Below are 20972 nucleotides of genomic sequence, written 5' to 3'. Positions count from 1 at the left end.
GTGGTGCATGGCAGAGCTGGCTCCCACTTCCCAAGGAAATGGAGCTGATGGCTCAGTCACACGGGATAGAGAACGCCACGTGAAATCGTCCTGCCTCCCAACAGCTTAGAGGAGAAGAAGGGTGAGAGATGTACCTACTACTTCCTTTCTGTCTACTTGCTTGGACTGGTCAAATTTCACACCCCAGGGCTTTCCTTTCCTCCGCCCTTCTGGGGGATTGTGTATCCTGCCCCTTTAGGGCCGCCGCTAAGGAAGTCACATGCCACACCATGTTGTGAAATGTTTCTTGTGTGGTGTTTCTTGTGAGATGTTGTGAGATCTAAACCCAGAACTGGAGGGAAAAGCCCGAGCCCCCTGGTCGGGCCTGGCTGGGCACTGGCATTCCTGGAGATGCCGCTGGGACGGGCATGGACGGCTGAGGCAAAGCGCCGCTTTCGTGCCGAGGGAGCTGTGAGAGCTGGCCATGCCGGGAGTTGTGAGAACGGCAAAAGGGCCTGCGGTCCCTTTTTAAGCGAGTAGCAAAAGCTTGAGTGGCAAGTAAGGCCATCAGATTCAAAGCAGCGTATAAATTGAGTGTGGCTCCATAGGCATCTCTGCCACCCCAATCCCAGTTTATCTGAGATAGCGCCACTCATCTTCTTGCCCTCAATCCATCCGAAATCTTCCCACTATCTTTCTCAAGATGCAAACTCCTTGACTTGACCTGGACGTGCTACATAGTCTGGCCCCTGCCTGTCTCCCCAGTGTTATCCTCAGTTTGTTGTCCACGTTCCACACCCACTGGCCTTCTTTTACTCCTCTGACATGCTTCCAGCTGAGAGCCTTTGCTCTTCCCTTGGCCTGGAATATTCTTTCTTGCTCACAGAATGTTCTCTCTTTCTCAACTCTGAGTGCCCTGACCAGTAGGTTAAACCCTCTGTCTTGCTCCTTCTAAGCTCCTGTCCTCAGAAGCCAACTTACCATTAAAACTAATGAAACATAAGCTTCAGGCCCCTTACTTGCCCAAGTCACTTCCAAGCCCCTGTACCTAAATTCTGTATTTGTAATTTTAATTAATTTTTTTCTTAAAAAAGGTTCCCCAATTTGTTTAAGCTTTAGGCTCCCCAGAATCTAGGTGTACCTCTGCCTGTGCTTTTCCTTTGTGGTATTTAATTAAGTAATCAGCAATGGTGTCATTAGCTCTTTAACGTCTGTCCTGTTTATTACAATGCAGGCTCCTTGGGGGTACAGACTCCTGACTGGTTTACTGCTTAATCTCCAAATCCAAGCACAGGGCTTTGCTTACCAGTGGGTATCTGTCAAATATTTGTTGAAGTAAAATAGGGGTACAGAGCTGGTGTAGTGACATGAGACAAACAAAAAGGAAGCAATTACAGAATAAATGAGAAGAGTGGCACTTTATTTGGCACTAATGAACTTGAGGTAATTGACATACAAAGTAGAAGGTTTTAAGTCAAGGATCTGATGAGGGATTGCCAAAGGTCTGACCGTGATTGGTAGGATGATACAAGGAAGGTCCAGGGGAAAGACAGGTATCAAAACCAAGTGACCACACTATTCCTAGCAGAGGGTCCAAACAAACCACTTAAAAGCCAGGTTCTTACCATTTTTTAATGTGAATCTGGGCTAGCAGCGTGTTGTGAAATTAAGTTGATGTTAGAGTGAGGAGATCTCAAGTACGCTGACGTAGAAAGCAGATAGGTGTATTACAGAAATGTATAGTAGCAGGTGGGTATAAGTCCCTGCAGAGTGACAGTTAGCAGGACAGAATGTGATCAGGAAAGGTGGACGCGTCCTTGAGGACAAGAGATAGTCACTGACTTAGTGTCCAGTGAGGCCCAAGCCCGTTCAGGGTTAACCTTTGCCAAATCCAATTCAGAGTGGTTTAAGATCCCGAACTTGTGTCTCCAGTTTGGGATAGTTGAGGCTAGATGACAGTGTTACTATGTAGAGAGTCAACATTGGACATTTTATATTCTTTTAACAGATGAAAGTAAGAGAAAATTCAAGAATTGTACCTTTTGTGTCCCACCAAGGGAACACCCTCCTGACCCTCTGGGGCTCTGATGCTTTTTGCCAGCTCCCACCTCCCATGGAAGCCTTCCTTCCCACTTGGGCTCTGATATACTACAGCAGGCCACCCCCCCACACACATGGACATCCATCTTATTGTTCTCGGGCTCTGATACCCCACGCTGGGCTCTCGAGGCTCCTCCTATATCCTCTTGGTCAGCTACCTTGCTCTGTCCCACCCAATGACTTTAAAATTACATTGATCAGGAAGGAAGAGAGAAGTAAGAAAGGGAGAAGAGGAGAACTTTGTATCTGATTTCGTTGTATATACTGTACAAAGGTTTGTGGTTTTGCTACCTTAGTTTTTCTGAGAGTTTTTATAAAGTGGTTCAGAATTTTAGAAACTACACTGCTACCACTATTCTGATAATTACTTAGTATTGTTTTTTTTCCCCTTTTCTTTCCCCCTCACCTGCTGAAGTATAAATAGTTACTTTAAATCCTTTTATAGAAGACTGGGGAAGGACAGGTTGGAGATTCTAACTGGGTGGCTGGATGGACAGACAGAGAAACTGATAGACAATAATTGCTTATACTTGCATAATATTTACTATAGTCCAATGGCACTGTTCTAAGTCATTCACTTTTATTAAGCTTATAACTTAAAAAAGCAACCTTTGAGTTACTTCGATGGTTTTCTGCTTTTTGGAGACAAGGAAACTGAAGCGAAGGAGAGTCAAATAATATGCCCAAGACCACACATGTAGTAGGTAGTAAAAGTGGGATTCAAACCCATGAAATCTTCCTCCAGAGTTGCGGCTATTAACATAGACATTCTCCTTCATATAAATAAATGGGTGATAAGTAGATAATGTATGAAATTAGAAACAGCAGATTTTCTATGTCATGGCCTTCACTAGAGTACTTTATTGTGTAATCATTTAGGTGAGGTAGAATAAACTCTGGGCTAAGTGAGTAAACTAAAAAGCTGTGACTAACAGGAGTCAGAATGCATGCCCAGTTTCAGTTAATTTAACATTTCATGCTAATTCAGCAATTAAGGCTTTTTGAATGCATATAGTTGCTTGGAAATGGAATTAACTGCCTTTTAAGGTGGTATACATCCTGTGATGAGAATATTCAAGCAGAGGCCAAATGAATGTTTTCTGTCTCTTGGTGTCACCTTAAGCAGGATTATCTCAGTTTTGAGATAATCAAAGGCCTTTTCAGATGTGTTTGATGGGTCGATGTTTGTAGATATACATAATACTGGGGAAATCTTTATTAATTAGTCTCTGAAAAGCCTTTAACGGGGATAGGTGGTTTTACAAGATTTTAATTTTACTTCAAGTTTAGAAGCTTTAAGGATGTCAAATGTTACAACTTCTTAACACACTGTACCAACTCCAGCCTTGGAATTAGTGATTGCTAATAAGTTTTGATAGTAAGAACACAGGCTCTGGACTCAAAATGCTTGGTTTCAAAACCCTACTCTCACTTACAAGATGTGAGATATTAAGCAAGTCCCTTGAACTCTTTGTAACCTCTATTTCATCGTTTGTAAAATGGGAATAATGATATATCCCACTGCAAAGAGCTTACTAGTAAAGTATCTGGCGTATTGTAAGGACTCAATAAATGTTAGTTATTATCATCTACTATCACAGCTAATTGTAAGCTTCCACTTACATTTTAAGAAAGATGAAGATGTATAATGTAAATATGTATACAGATGCCACCTAAAGTTTATCTAATCCAAAATGTTATTGAACTGATTTACTATTAATTGCTGCATTTCAGCTAAATAAAGAAGTCCAAAGGAAATATTTGAAATAACTAAGACTAAAAAAAAGGGCAATACTGTATATAATTGCAATGTACAATCTTTTAATTAAGCTGGTAATTCCCACATGATACGGTTTTTAGATAGGTCCTATTATGTACGGTTTATACTTGAGTAGTTGAACACAAAGAAGATTAACTGACTTCCTAAAGCATCCCCCATTCCTTAGCAGATCTGGGATTAGAACCCAGAATTTAGGCTGTGCTTTGTTCATGCTTACCACCCAATCAGCAGGGGAAAAAAAGTAGCATGATTCATGGTAATGTTCAGATAATATGAAGCATTTTAAAACTGAATTAGGGAATCAAAAGCCATAATGAAACCGTATTAGAAAAAAGGCTGGATGATGAAATGAGCTCTCACAAATGTGCAAAAGAAAAAGCAGACTCACTAATGAATAAGATGGGTAGGAAAGTCGACTGAGATATAGCTAACTAGAATTCTTCAGTTTGTTGAGGTCCCACTTAAAATTTATAAAGCAGGAAAAAAGAGGCTAAAATTTTGAACAATCAGGAAAAACAGTGAGCCCTTGAAGAAACAGCTGTTGGCCTAAAGAAAGGTCTGTGATACACTTAGAAAGCAGTGAACTCTATTTTTAAGCCTTTGCGTGATGTGACAGACATGTTTAATGTTACGGAAATGGACTCAAGCCTCTAGTTGACCTTACTAAAAAGAAATTGTGGCATTGGAGAAATTCTAGAAGTTAGGTAAAATAATATACAAACTTGAATCGTTTATAGTTTATCCCCCATCCCTCCGGTTACCATATTAAACTATTAAAAAAGTATTTTGCTTGTTCTTAAGAGTTTTTCACAGAAGACTGGTCAAGAATTCTATGATTCTTCACATAGTCTAAGAATACTTCGAGTTAACTATTGTGTTCATTTTCGCAGGACCCATTTGTATATTAATGAATTAATGAGCTAAATTAGAAGGAATCCTATTTAATTATTATAGACAAAATTATTTGCACTTCATGTTTCTTATCATGGACTTATTTTCAATGCAACACAATTGACTCTTAGTTAAAAAACATTTTAAATTTTGCTTGTATGCATTCCAGGTAGCCTACTACATTTTTCTTTGCACTACGACTTCCAGTACCAATTATCCAGAATTAGAAAGATTTGTATCTATAAAAATAGAAGTTGTGTAGGGAAGACTAAATGTGACGTCAAACAGATCTGGATTAAAATCTGTGCTGTGTCACTTAACATACCAGGTTTGTCACGAACTCCCCTGTGCTTCGGTTTCCTTGTCTGCAGAATCGGTGTCCTACTAATCCAAAGACTATGAGAATCAGAGATAACAAATACAAAGCACATAGAGCAGTGAGTGTCCTCTTACAAGCACCGAAGGAATACTTGCCGTTGTATCGTTGTTACAGATAACTCTCATTTGAGAGTCAGAATACACCTCACAAGTTAGCTATCAGGCAGAAAATGGAAGAGTTTAAATTTGACAAATGTGACCTCTGCTGAATTACCAATGGTGAAAGCGTATCGAGACGCAAATAAAGCTTTGCCTTTTCTTGCATTTTCCTTCCATATTGTCAAGGCTTCTGGAGCAGATGCCCTGGAGTTAAATTTATCGTGTCCACATGGCATGGGAGAAAGAGGAATGGGCCTGGCCTGCGGGCAGGTAAGGACCTCAACTGCTACCATCACGTATTTCTGGGGGGACAAGAACAGACCCCTGTATGGATGGTAACTCTACCTTAGGCAAGGAGATGTGTGGATCAGGTGACTGGCTTGAGACTTCCAGGTCTCCATTGTTTAAATATTTAGTGCTTAAAAAGTGGAAAATGAGGGAAACTGAAATTACAGCAACTGTTTAGTTTTATTGAGGAAAATATCACATTATGTGCTTGACAGGAAGTAATATCATAACAAATAGTTTTTAAAAGCACTGAAGCAGAATTAGCTGATTTCAAATGCAATGTTCTTTATTCATTCCTGATGCTGATCCAGTTTCCCTGGAGCAATATACTGTACAAAATGCATTGTTCGTAGTGATTTTGTAGTAAATGGGGCACAGCACAAATTGCATTTTACATTTTTTAGCATATGATCATTATTCCCTAACTGTGTTTTGGGAGTTGCAAAAAGACTTTGATGCTATTTTTATTTTGGTATACAATGAATGGAACCTTCATGCTAAAATACTTTCAAAACCTAATGAATAAAATGTGGAAATATATGTTAATATGTAGAAAATACTGCATCTTTATGTAACTAGATACAGTGTTGTATGTTAAGGAGCAATGTAAAAGCTTCATGGTAAAAAGGTGAGTGTTTTGCATCTAATTTGGCATTTAAGCCCAGAGGGAAATGGTGTGAATTAAATAATATGAAATGTTGTCATTTATGACAAATTTTCTAGTCCTGGAAATTCTACTTTTGTCTTTACGTCTGGCACAGGGCCTTGTACATAGTAGGTGCTCAATTCTTTTTTTTTTTTTTTTTTCCAAATCCTTGGATTATTTGAATTAAACTCAGAGGGCAGAGGCCCTTCATTTGGAAGGGCAAAAATTTCTGCTTATTCAAATGAACCTAGGTTCCTATTTTCATATTAGCATTCAGGGAGGATTTTAAAGTACCTTGTAAATATTTAATTAACATTCAGAATAGATTTGTGACTTAGGAAGAAACCATTCTCATGTAGCAGCAGGAGGGGAGGGCCTAGTCAAATATTTTTCAAGTATATCCTGTGTTCCACTCACAACAGGTTACCCAGAAGATCAGTCAGTGTGGTGACAGAACCAAGCCTCAGAAATACTCAATAGAGGGAACATATCATTATATTAGATCCTGACTTCTGTGAGGCAAGGCTTGGGTGACCGTGTGTCAACATATGTACCTTGACTTAAATGAGGAAGGCTTCTAACGGGACAGCTGGAACAGGGCCTGAGGTAGTCACTGTTCTCTCTTTATAACCCTTGCACAGTGTCTGAAACTTAGACCCAAGATATTTTTTAGCTACACGGATAAAAACAGCTATGGAAACATTTAAATCTATTGACTGTTTTAAAGAAGGATACATTTTAATATATATTTCTTGCCACAGAAATGATGTTGCCCAAACTTGAGCTTATTTTTTAGAGTGGGCTTTGGCTCCATGAACACATCTCAACTTACCACTGTTAAGTGTCTTAGGGGCATCCTCTCCGGAGAGTTATTTAGCTACATAAATTTTTGCACAGCCTTTGGCTGAATGAGGATACCAAGCATTAAAATTTTGCAGTAGAGTTAGTATTAAGATTTCTAAAACTCTTGGAAAACATATGTTCCAAAAACCATGATACCTTAGGCTGAAGGAAACTTGGGAACATTGCCATTTCACTTGTTAGTTATAATCTCTAAAACTAAAACCAGTTCTTATCAGCCACATTTAGAAATTTTCTTTTGGGGGCACCTGGGTGGCTTAGTCGTTGGGCATCTACCTTCAGCTAGTGTCATGATTCTGGGGTCTTGGGATCGAACCCCGCATCAGGCTCCCTGCTCCCTCTCCCACTCCCCCTGCTTGTGTTCCCTCTCTCACTGTCTCTCTCTCTCTGTCAAAAAATTTTAAAAAGCTTAAAAAAAAAGAAATTTTCTTTTGAATTATATTCTCTTTTAAATCATAGAATTGGAAAATAAAACAAATTTAATCATTTTTGCTCCAACATATTTTAAATGGTGGCTCTGCCTCAGGACACAGGAATGTTCGATATCTTAAATGGAGGGAAGGAAGAATATTAGTGCCTTAAAAAAAAACTTTACTGTAAATCTGACTCTTTAGAGTGGGCACAGGTATGTCTGTTGCTTATTCATCTTTTCCTTCTTTTTTTTTTTTTCTTTATCTACCTCCTGTTCCCATTGCCTCTTCCTTTCTCTTTGAGGTTCGTATTCTTGAACACTTGTAAGCTGGTGGGATGGGAAGTTTGTACTCAGTGTTGGGGGACCGAGAAGCCATTCCAACTCCTCTTCCCCATTGCAGTGCGATCCTGCATTCCATCTCTTGGAAACTTAGTGTATGCCAGGCGCAGAGCTGTGTGTATTGCCAGAGCCTGATAAGTGTTTGCTTCATGAATGAAACAAACTGACATTAGCTCCATGCCTAGAATATTTATCTATTGGAAACGCTCTCTTGTACTTTTTCCACTTCTGGTGTTTCCAGAAATCATCATAATTTTAGCCCCTTAAGAAGAGGCAGAGTATCACAGTATAGTATAATTTCCTCTCTAAACATGTTTTTTCCTCCATTATGTCATATATTTTCTCACCAATATTTCACAAGGGAAAAATACTGCCTTTGTATCTAAGTGATTTTATATTAACCACATATGTATATATTTAAATATATACTTATATATTTAAACTCTTTATAAATGTTCCCATAAGTGACCAAATATCGTGAAATTTTTGAACAGAGAAGGCTATAACCTCTACTCCACAATATATAGAAATCATTTACTTATGGAATTTGTAGAAATAAAGAAAATCTCAAGCTGACTGTGGGAATTTGCATTTATATTTCCTGCAAAGTGAAACGGAAACCCCCCCCCATAACTTTGATGCTCAAGTGAAAGTGAAAATATGCTCTAGCTTTAGTTGTGTACACTCTAAAGAGTCAGAAGTATATTATTACAACATGAAAAAAAATTTAGTTTTCTTGTCCTCACAATAACCCTCTGAATAGGTTGAGTTTTTATCCCATTGTACAACAAGGGCAACAATAAAATAAAAACCAAACCAAACTAAAACAACAACAAAAAAATGAAGCCTCCATGCTTCCCAGGTCACAAATCTGGTCAGCAGTTGCCAAGGCCTGAGCTTTAATTAGCATGTAAGTCTGAATATAGATAGATAAGTCACTGAGAACAGTTCTTAATAAATTGGTATTCCAGTGTAAGCATTAAATATATATTATTATGAACTGAAAGCGCAGTACAGGACTAAGTTATCTCTAAAGTCTTTTGTAGGTCTAAATTCCCATTTCTCAAAATATATAAAAACACAAGCAAGGGGCGCCTGGGTGGCTTAGTTTCTTGGGCGTCTGCCTTCACCTCAGGTCATGATCCCCAGGGTCCTGGGATCCAGCCCTGCATCGGGCTCCCTGTTCAGCGGGGAGCCTCCTTCTCCCTCTTCCACTCTCTCTGCTTGTGCTCTCTCTCTTTCTCTCTCTCTGTCAAAAAAAAAAAAAATCCTTAAACACACACACACACACACACACACGCAAACCTGAATCTACTTTGTAGATGTTGCGTCTCTCTGGAATAAGGGAGCCTCCCTGATGTCTTAACATTCAGATTTAAAGTTGTCTATGTGCAGTCTATGTAAGCCAGTTTCCTGTGCTGGCATATTACTTTATAAATATAATTATAATCAATTCTATAAAATTCAGATAAAATGGCACCTCTCTGAGGTCTTCTCCTTTTCCTAAATGTGAAGTGTTCTGACGGCATTGGGTGAATACCCCTCTTTTGTCTTTGAATAATTATATTGACTATTTTTAATTCCATCCTGCAGAACCTTTTAAAGTAAATTCAGACAAAAGCTGAAGAAACTCAACGTTCTGTTGTGTTTATTTTGTTTCCGAAATTATTACCAACATTTGAAAAATAGGTAGATTTGACAGAAACATCCTGTTTCTTACTTCTCTTGAACTATGGGAAGACATGGCCACAGGTGGCCTGCTTTGCCATCCAGCAGTGAGGAACTAGAGCTTTCTTGCTTTCCTGTAACACTCTCTGTGGTTCATGTAAAGAGCAGCAAACTTTTGAGCAAGGGTAAGTGCTTTTTCCCAAACATGGATTTGATCAGTATGTGCCTCCCCAATTCAACCTTTAAATATCCAAACCAACCCTTGCCAGAATTTTTGCTTCCTTTCTAGGTTCCTGACATCTAAGAGTCTGTAAGCTGCCTTCTTTAGCCAGCAGTACCTTTAATTCTTAGACCCTCCATCCGCTACGAAAAGAAAAAATAGTTGATGGGGGTTGTGGATGGAAGGTGTGGGCTAAGATGCCTTGCCACCTTCCTTTTTTTATCTTCCACAAGGCACAGAGGAAGAGCAAGAAGCAGCGTGCTCCTCAGGACTTCTCAGTACTAGCCATATAGTCCTCTTGAAATGTTTTTTTCCCCCTGCCGTCAGAAAACGCCAAGTTTTAAAGCTTTTTCTTATTTTTCACACAAGTTGTTTACTTTTTTGTCTTGTGTCAATGATGTGACATAGTAAAGTACAGACTTCTAGAACTGAGGGTAACCTGAAAGATTTTCCAGTTTGACCCCCTTATTTACAGGAAAGGAATCAGGGACTGGGAAGATACCTAATTTGCCTTTGCCTGAGGAAACCAACTAGCAAGCTCCATAGCCTTTGGTGCTCTTGTCACTGACCCACATCTGGCGCTCTGTTGACTATTTCCTCCAGTCATTTGGGTGTATCTAAATCTCTAGTTAAACTAAATAAGCCAGTTCAGTGCCCTGGGAACTCCTGAATCCATACCTTTCTGCAAACTATTATTTGCTCTGCCTGGAATTCATATCTTTTCAACTGAAATTATCCAAATAGAAATCACCTGTCTAACTCTATTTTAAATGACATCTAATCTATTAACTGAGTATGTCTTATCAGTCAACCAAACTTTCCATCAGAAAGAAAAAAGAATATACTGTATGTGAACAAGTTTAAAGGTGGAAACTAGAAGCATACTCTTCGTTGGACTCTCTGGTGTGACCTAGAGATTGAATCGCTGTCAATGAATTTGAATTTCTTCACCTGACAATATTAAGAGGCTACAAAGATGTTATTTCCCTGGCCCTTACAGGATTCCCATTTTTTGGTAGTTTGGATGCCTTCCTCGTTTGTAGGTGTGATTGCTAAAGAGTGCACACCTATTTCAGTAAGGAGGCCTTTGGATGGAAAATTCCAAAATGACAGTGTAATCGGAGGGAAGGCTACTCTAGCTTCACGGTTAAGGCAATGTCCTGAAGAAAGATAGCGGGGCCACTATTACTACCTGATACGCCTTGCTATCTCACAGCCCCTCCATTTAGTCACGCACATCCTCTGCATAGAATTTCTAAACACTGAAATGTTTAACTCAAACAGTCTTAACATTAATTTTATCATCAGGAAATAGATATGCAGTCCTGCTTTCATGGTGATTTAGCTAAGTAAGAGCAAACAGATTTCAAAGTGGTAAATCTTAAGATGTTTACTGATCTTAAATAATTATTGACTTAAATTAAGATCACCCAAACAATGCTTTGATATTTCCCTCATGATCTGTTCTGTGTCCAATTTAATTTACACAAACTCTGTATGCCTATTAAAAAAGGAGAGAGAAAGGCTTTGTTTCTGTTACAACATGCCAACATTTTTCATAAAACATTAACCACAGATTATTACTCTTACCCTTGCCAGAGAGCAGACGTCTGTCACCGGGAAGAGAATCCAAAACTAAGTGTGAGGACCACATTGCCCCAGATGTGCTAGCATTTCCCTTGGGAAATAAAACCTTCCTCCAGCAGCTGGGTTAACAGACCCCCTATCTCATATGCAATACAGGGTCCAGTGAGCGATGACCACAATCTGCCTGGATCAGGTCCCCATCAGATGTTTGTGGAGGGGACAATATAAAGATACGGGTTTTAAAGCCAACACAACTGACAAGTCATAGTACTACCTATATTTCCCAGAGGAATGAAATTCAGGAACTCAGGAGGACGAGACACCCCAAAGGCTAGAGAAAAGAATATGGGAGCCCCATCAGTGGTAAAATACAACTAAAGCCACAGTGACCTCCTTGGCCTCTTTCTGGGGGGCCTAAGAGGAGGATCACTGCTCAGTTAGATTTACTTTTTGATACTGGTCTGGTACATGCCCATCAGCTGTCCTCTGCTTAAGGTTCTTGATTCCTCTCACTCCTATAAAATACATGTGTGACAAAGCGCCACATTGTCCTTAAAGTGATGTTTAATCTTGCTCTAATTAGCTTGGGCGAATGTAACTTTGGGCTAGGGAGTTGGAACTAAGGTCTATCAGTTGAATGGATAAATACGGGATAGGCTAGGTTGACTTCAAGGCTGGGTCAGCTTCAGTGGATTGAGTCCCTGAAACACCACATTCACAGGTTTGGAAATCATTATGTCATGAAGTAACATCATTTCATGGAGAGCTATGAGAAATAACTGCAGGATATAAGCTTCTGCAGAAGTGACTGAAATCTGATATTATCCATATACATTTAACTTATCCTGTTCTCTTTTATTTTCCTTGTGGCATTATAATTTTAGAAGTGCTTTAAAATAAATTATCAACTTGTTTATGAGAAAAAGTGTCTCTGATCAAAAAGAAATATTTGCTTTATACTGTATTATGTTGCCCAACTTTTATTTGAGTTTAATTCTCAACCATTTGCATAGACATGGGTGCTGGCATAAGTAGATAACTACAGGAGTTCTGTAAGAGGCATTTATATAACTGCCAATATTTTGCCATAAGCTGATTCTCTCTGAGTTTTTCAGTTTTAGTTATTAATGTTGGTTAATGATATAAAATGATTGCTTCCTCTCAAAAATTTTAAATTTTTAGCAGACAACAATGCCATTTAAATCTAACTGAAGTATCAGTTGTAGGTCAGGGAGTATCATTGTTTATGTCTATGACAACAATCATGTGGCAATTAAAAAACTTATATGCAGTATAGATAGTGGATCACTGGTGAATGGTTGCAGGAAAAACATCCTGTGTATTTTTTTTACACATTGGTGTGGCTTTTATTGTACTCATCACTTGTTATATTCCCAAAATCTAGCAGCAACAGCATTTTATAATTTTTTTTTAAACACCCTCAGATGATCACATCATAGTGACTTTGAGAAGCATAGCAGAGTTTTCTCTGTGCCTCCTGACTTATAGCATAAAGATAAACTGAAAATGTCTTTGGCCCAAAGAGAGAGACACAGGAGTCGGGTCGGGAGAGGCTATGATCTTAATCAGTGGTATCACGCAGAGTTTGCCTAGCATAATGTCACACCAAAATAACAGGCATTAGCAGTGCAGAGTAGAAACAGAGTTGGAAACCAGAATTACTGGCAATGAAATGAAGGGTCTAGTCATGGATCCAACTAGTCTAGAATATTTGGAAAAACTGGCAAACAAGACTGAGTCATTTATTAAAAGCCACAAAAGACTCAGGAGTAAAGGACACTGCCTATTAGGCTAAAAAAGCAAGATTGGACCAAAACCTAGTAAGCACTCAGGAGCTAAGAGATTCAGAGGCAGCCGAGTTTACAACAAGGCAAGAGAAAGGATAATGAGTAAGACAAATCAAAGGAAGGCATAAGAGCCACCACTTTCAAGAAGACCTTAAAATTAAGGCAACTTGTGCCTCAGAGATAAAGTTTTTATACATTTCCCACTGGGGTAGAAGCAGCCTTTTAGACTGCAATCAGTTTAAGGCTTCCAGCTGGGAGAAGGTGAGCAATGTCAGGAAGGAAGCATGTGGACTTGCCTGACTACGAAAGGAAATATTGCTTCCCCCCCACAAAAAAAAAGTAACTCAAGGGAAGTAGATTTATTAAAATCATGACATTTTTACAGCCCAGGAATACTGATTCAAGATGGAAGACCCTATGGCTTTTGTGAACTATCATTTAGCAGCCCCATTCCCAGAGAACTATCATGACCCCCTCAGATGCACATGAGGTGGTGCTTACTGATAATAACAGATTTTATACAAACATGAAGTCTGTCTTGATGTTGATTACATTGCAGAAATCTTAATGACAGTCGTGTTTTATAGCTAACTTTGTTTTTGTTCTTTCACCAAAAAATCACTTCATTAAGTAGCGTTATGATTAATAAATCTATGCTGTACAAAAAAGCTTTGTTTAAGGAGATGCCAATTTAAAGCATGAGTATCAATTTTAGACACTTTGAGATGTTCTGAATGTCTTTCTTTCCTCATGTTATTTGCTATTTATGTTTTCTAGTTGGAGTGTTTTCTCTCCCTACTTGTTGTTACTGGGTGTATTCAGTTTTAAAAGTCTTCATAGATCAAGTTGCAAAATCAGTTATACCTAATGCATGTTAGTGACTCATTGGAGAGTAGCATACAGATTTTTTCTCTGTCTTTTGGCTGTCTATCAAATGGATGGAGATCTCTATTGCCAGTTTTTGTTTATCAATGTTTTTTTCTTGACAACACCAGAAATCATATGGCAACATAGTAGGCATGTCGTTCCTGTTTATCCTATAACCGTGTTTTGCCGAATGTGGGAGAACTTGGTATGTGAAGGAAAAATTGAATCCCTTCACTTCTAGTGTCTGTTCTCTATTCTTCTATCCCATGTTCACTCTTGATTCTCCTTCTACATTCTATCACCTCAGTCTCAAACTTTTAGAGAACAGCCTTTCTATTTAGGAGATATAGGTTATAGAGACCCCATAGTATTCATTGCACTCCCAATCTCAAATACTTCTTCTCTACTTTTATTCATTTAACAAATATTTAGGATATCTACTATGTACCAAGAATTGTGTGAAAAGCTGAGAGTATAATAATGAGCAAAACCAGACATGTTTTCTGTTCTCAGGGATCTTTCCATTTAGTAGGGTAGACATATATTGGACAAATAACCCCACAAACAATAAAGTATAACTGGCATAGTAACCATGAAGTAGTGGTCCATGATACTTGAGAAGCATATAATGTGAAGTTTCTGGACTACTTGGAAGGGTCAAGGAAGGATTATATAAGGAAGTGATGTTAGAGCTGATACCTGAAATATTGAGAGGATTTTTAACTAAGTGAAGTGATTGGGGTGGGTTAGAGCATTCCAGGCAGTGGAAACAGCATGAGCAAAAGCCCTGTGGTTGAAACAAGGCATGTTGAAGGGCAAAAGAAGAATAGGGTGCTTAGAGCACACACATGTGGCACAAGATGGTGTTGGAGAGGAAAAAATAGACTGTATAAGAGCCCATAAGTCACACCTTGTTAAGCCTTTTGATCTTGTCCCAACAGCAACGGAAAGTTTAAAAGATTTGTCGTGTGTGTGTGTGTGTGTGTGTATGCATGTACGTGTGTGCACAAGCCTGTGCATGTGTTTGGTGGGTGTCATGGTGACAATGGTGGGGTGATATGACTGTGTTTTCATTTTGAGAGAAGAGAATTAGAAGAGCATGAAAATGGACCTAAGAAGGCTGTCTGGAATAACCTTGCAGTTGTTCATGTAAAATATAATGGTGCTATGGTGAGCACTGTGAATTTTCTAAGACTGTTGAATCACAGACCTGTACCTCTGAAACAAATAATACATTATATGTTTAAAAAAAAAAAAAAGATAGCAGGAAGGGAAAAATGAAGCGGGGGAAATCAGAGGAGGAGACGAACCATGAGAGACTATGGACTCTGAGAAACAAACTGAGGGTTCTAGAGGCGAGGGGGGTGGGGGGATGGGTTAGCCTGGTGATGGGTATTAAAGAGGGCACGTACTGCATGGAGCGCTGGGTGTTATACGCAAACAGTGAATCATGGAACACTACATCAAAAACTAATGATGTAATGTATGATGATTAACATAACATAATAAAATAAAAAATATATATAATGGTGGTTTACAGCTTAGATTAGGGAAGTGATTGTAGAGAAAGAGAAATGGATATGCCAGAGATAAGGAATATATCCAGCAGCATTTGAGGATGGGTTGGATATGGGTTTTGAGGGAAAAACAAATGGGAAGATGGTTCTTCATTTTCTGTGGTGTGCAGATGGAGGAATTCTGATATTATAAACTAAGACAGCTGTATTAGCTGATGTAACTGATGGTATGAGGTTGAAGTTGACTTTGTGATTGTCTGGATCTGGAAAAGCAGATGATGTCCTCAGCATTCTCACTCTCTCTTACTTTCTCTTCTTTGTTCCGTGGTGTAGTGGATGACTCATTCTTCCCCATGACAGATAAGCATTTTTAATCCATCTAATGACCTAGCCTCAGATAAATCTGTGGTTCCTCATCCCAGTTCCCAGGGGATCTCCACCTTTCTACCCCTAGACCATTTACTGATACCTGTGATTCTGGTATTTTCTGTATACTCTCTCTAATCCCCACTACTAAGCTCTTAGCAAAAACTTTCTTTTAAATGAATCCATCCTTATTTTAAACAATTAAAACACTTACCCATAAAGCATTTTGAATATTAAACATATCACGCTCTCATAGAGATGATGGATATAGGATAAAGTGAAATACAATTTTTCCAATATCTAGTAAATAAGGAATTATATTTTTGAGATGGCAACAATGCAAGGGTAGTTACTATGATATAGATATATCCCAAGAGAATAAATTCATAAAAGATTATAAAAATTGAGTTTGTTCACTTAGTGTGCCTTGTATTCTAAGACTTGTGCTAGCTCTTTCCACACATGGGATCACACCCACTCCTCAATCAACTTTGAGGGGGAAGATAAAACATTCTCCATATTTACAGACAAAGGACCTGAGGCTGGAGTGACTTGCTCCACATTGAATCCCCAGGGATTAATGTTACTATGGTACATGGTAGGTTCCATAAATAATTTTTGGACAGATTAATGAAGGTTTAAATGAATGAATAATCAGATTAAGTCTTCATACAAAATGTGCTGTTTGTGTGTGTGTGTGTGTGTCTGCATGTGCCATTGGCAATGAGAAGATCCTGAGCAGAGTGGTTTATGAATATGACTCAGTATAGCAGTTCTTGGTTTTTTTGTAAGACTTATATTTCAAGTCATTTTGCTTCCCTCTAAAACCAATCTCAATACATTGTTCTGATTTTTTTGTCATCTTTCCACCTCAACCATGTTAGGTGTCATGTGTCTGATTTCTCCAGTTTGTGTCTTGAATCCATTCTAAATATGTTTATCCAGAGGTACATACTACTTATATATACATATTATTCATAATTCCCTGTGCCCTGGACAGGAGTCTATCTCCTTTTCAAATATTCTATCTTTGGAACTCAATAATCTTTTGCTGTTGTGTTAAGAATGAGCATTTTTTACATGTTACCACAGGAATTCAGAGGATGAAAGAGATCAATATGGCTGACTCTATTCCTTTTGCAAACTCGCTATCCTATGGAAACAAGGCCACTCTCCAGGGATGAAAGGAGAGAAAGAAAATAAGCTGCCTCAGCCTGGCCTCCAGGAAATTAAGGACTTCATTTTCACCTGTTTCCATGCCCACTGCCTAATGGCATCTAGATAGTTTTGGATTACAAATGCTCCCTGAATGTCGCCTCATACGTTATTTGAGAGCAGAGATGATACCTGCCATGCTGCTTGGCAGGCTCTGTCTGATATAAGGTCTAACTACTGTAATCGTCACCACAACTCTATGATGTATTTACTATTACTGTACCCATTTTATAGATGGAAGAACCCAGAGACAGAAGGTGTAAGTAACGTGGCAGGGTCGCACAGTAAGTAAATGACTGCCTCAGGATTCAAATCCTGGCCTCTGGCTCAAGAGTCTGTGCTCCTAACCTTGGGCACCACTGCCTCTCCAGAAAGAAAATTCCTGGCTTTACTAAGCACAGAAATTATTGATACATATCTTAATGATGCATCTCTCTTTGAAAATAGTGCTATTTATCGCTTCTCAGCCTTTTGGCTAAGATCAAGTGAAAATAATGCTATTTGTGGAAGTAATGAAAGCTCCTCTGGATAATGAAAAGGCCAGTTTCCTCAAAATAACTGGTAAAAAAAATTTGAACGATCTTTATTTTTATGTGTTATTAATTTTTTCTGCATCCAAATCCAGTTTTAAAGGGAAACCCTAAAAGTTTTTTTTTTTTTTTTAATTTACGGACGTGATTAAAACATAGTGCAATTTTGGGGCACCTGGGTGGCTCAGTCCGTTAAGCGGCTGCCTTCGGCTCAGGTCATGATTCTGGGGTCTTGGGATCAAGCCCCACATCTGGCTCCCTGCTCAGCGGAGAGCCTGTTTCTCCCTCTCCATCTGCCTGCCACTCTGCCTACTTGTGCTCTCTCTCTCTCTGTCAAATAAATAAATAAAATCTTCAAAAAAAAAAAAAAACTGCAATTTTGCAGTCATGAATGTTAATTGTCAACGTCTGTTTTTATTTTAAGAAATCATTTTTCTCGTTGTTTAAATCTGACATCACCCCTCCCATAAAGGAGACCAATCGGTGGTATCAGGCACGAAGAAACTACTCCTGCTAGTTGGTGATTACTCGGGAGCAGCTGAAGAGGGGTGAAGAACCCCCACAGAAGTGGCCAAGAGGGAATTCACCCCTTCTTCGAATGGTGGAGAACACCGCAAAGGCAGAGCGCCATCGAGCCCCATCCGTGGTTCCGCCCTTGCCTGCCATTCCACAGCCCTAGCCCTGTACAAAGGGTAGCTCGTTAAGCCATCCAGCGGTGGGGAGTATTTTCATATAGCTGCTACCCTTTCTAACAGCCCGGCCGTGAGTGACCGTAATAAATTACGTACTGCTCTGTGAGACTGTGACACCATGCACTGCCAGAACAGCGGGGGGTGTTAGAAAATCCATTATTTGAAATTTTTGTTTCTTTTTCTTACTAGATTCCATGCTGTTCTTCTCCTGTCATCTTGTTCCTTTTTTTCCTATCTATTGTTTTGAGGGTTTTGTGTCTGACAGTTCTTTTCTGCTGCTGGTTTTGTCCTTTTTGTTACCTTGTTTCTGCCTTCGTGGGCTCCCCCACCCCCTCCCTTCCTTGGTCTTGTGTGTTGTGAGCCTCGTTCTCCTTTTCTGTCATGCAGTCATTTGCTTTACTTTTCTTTCTCTTTCTGCCTTATTGTCTCGTATAATGCAGAAAAACAAATTCTCTTTTTGTCGGCATTCTTTTACATGGTGTGATGTGGTTGTCATTTTCCCTTCAGGATAGATGCACTGTAGTGTATGTACTACTCATTTTGGTTCCAAGAATCCAAAACACATGTCCAGAGGAGTGCCAAGGCTGATGGCAATAAAAAACAATCAAAGCAACCAGTAGAATAGTTCTTTGGAAACGGCGCAGACCTATTTCTTCCCTGTAGATCAATTCACAGAATCTGTAAATTTTTGTTCCTAATTTTAGATTATTCAGTCTCTTTCTCTTTCTCCGAGTAGATCTAATCCAAAGTGGCAGTTGTTTTGACACTATTTCTTGCAAATCTACCTACCTGCTATTTCCATAATTGTTTTTCCATTGATGAACACTGCCTGAAAAGATAGTTCTGGTAGTTGGAACACCCACCGATTCAGTTAATCCACTAGTTATTAACTGAGCAACTATAATGTGTCAGGGATGGTGCAGGTCTTTGGATATTGGACACCATCAGTTTCTTCTTTTTGCAGTCTTTATTTGCTCATGTCCCTTACCCCTAACTTCTTTCTGTGGACATATCACATACTGTCATTTGTCATCCTGCCTTCCCCACTTTGTCTTCCTTGACTCCTTTGGACCTAGCATTCCTCGTTTTTATGTAGATTTATTTACAAAGAACTTGTGATTTTTCTACCTAAATTCACTGCTTTGGATTAGAAAGTTCAAATCTTCTTGGCAGTGAACACCTGAGAATGTGCCAGATTCTTCAAACCCATTTTTGGGTTGCAATTAAAAAATTAATAAACAGAAATGGTAACCTGACCTGTGGTGTGGCTGTAGATTTTTATAATATTTGCAGTAGCTGAATTTAATTATGTCAATATGTATACTTATGAAATATCAATGAATTAAATAAACATCTACAATTAAACTCTTCCTTTCACAGTACCTAGTTCCTTGTTCCTTTTAAATGTTTTTCTCTCTATTTGCTTTTATTTGCTCGCTTATTTTCTCATTTTGTAAACATACTATCTTGTAACCCGTTTCTCCTGAATCGCCATGGATACTCGGTTTTTACCTCTGTTGTATTTTTATATTTCCTCTATTTTTTTACTATATTTTATTCCAGGGTTATTGCTGTTCTGACTTTTGTTGTAGTTGTTATTTGATTGATTGATTTTTTTTTAGAGAAAGAGAGAGGGGCAGAGGGAGAGGGAGAGAGGGAGAATCTTAAGCAGGCTCCACTCCCAACACAGAGCCTGGCACAGGGCTTGATCTCAAGACCCTGAGATCATGACCTGAGCTGAAATCAAGAATCAGACAATTAACTGACTGGGCCACCCAGGCATCCTTGTAGTTGTTATTTTAAATAAGAATTGCTATGATAGCTCAAAAAAGTTAGCTTACTGTTTTCTACTGCTTAAATGATTTCTTCTGTCTCTGTACTGGTTTCCCTTTATATTTTTAATCTCTTTACCCTTCCTCGAGTCTCCAAATTTCCAACTAAGTGTTTTCATGTTTTCTTTATTCTGTAATTTCTTTTTCTCTTTTCTTGCCACTTTGAATTCTACCCCTTAACTTTTTCTATATCAGTTTTTTTCCCATTTTTTTTTAAAGAAACACTAGTCCCTTTAATATCACTTTGCAAATGCATGGGGATGACTTCTCTTATTTTATTTTTACTAATTGGCCTTTCAGAGTAAACTCCCAAACATGTAATATAGTTCATTCTACGCACCCACAAGTCAGTTGTCCTGTCAGCTTCCAGATGCAGTGAAATGCTTATGTTAGAGTCTCATGTATTTCACATTTCCAATTTTTAATTATTTTCTTCTTAGTTGGGAGAAAGTAGAGGGAGGGATAGATATAGAGAGCTATGAAATAGTTGTAAAAGGCAAAGGGAGACAACAGACTGAAAGTCAATAAGTAAATTGGATATTTAGAACACTTGCATCCTTAAAGGATGTTACAGGGAAAATAGAAGATGAGATCAGGAACCTCTCACATATTTGTTCCTATGGGCCAGGGCTGTTACAGCTGATTCCACCAAACAACCCTGGCTTTTGCATGAAGTGCATCCAGTTCACCCTGTAGAATTTCATCTGTGTCATTACTAAATGGCTCCACCTTGACAAGGCACTGTTGCTAGTTTGCATGCTTTTGACACAGTGCCTGATTTTTTTTTTTGGTGCCCTGATTTTTAAAAATTAACAGTATTGGGGCGCCTGGGTGGCTCAGTTGTTAAGCATCTGCCTTCGGCTCAGATCATGATTCCAGGGTCCTGGGATCGAGCCC

The 20972-nt window shown here is 38.9% G+C and overlaps 1 protein-coding gene across 1 annotated transcript in view; it reads left to right on the top strand.

The window, feature by feature from the left end:
• The window catches only part of DPYD (dihydropyrimidine dehydrogenase), a 799188-nt gene that overhangs the window by 526717 nt on the left and 251499 nt on the right, over positions 1-20972 (top strand). Inside the window, 1 exon segment of the mRNA XM_021690256.2 lies at positions 5414-5497. Within this exon segment, the coding sequence (XP_021545931.1) occupies positions 5414-5497 (84 nt within the window).

This window comes from Neomonachus schauinslandi, chromosome 4 (assembly GCF_002201575.2).
Source record: "Neomonachus schauinslandi chromosome 4, ASM220157v2, whole genome shotgun sequence".
NCBI classification, from domain to species: domain Eukaryota; kingdom Metazoa; phylum Chordata; class Mammalia; order Carnivora; family Phocidae; genus Neomonachus; species Neomonachus schauinslandi.
The sequence above is the reverse complement of the archived record's forward strand: the minus strand, read 5'-3'. Positions and strand labels throughout refer to the sequence as shown.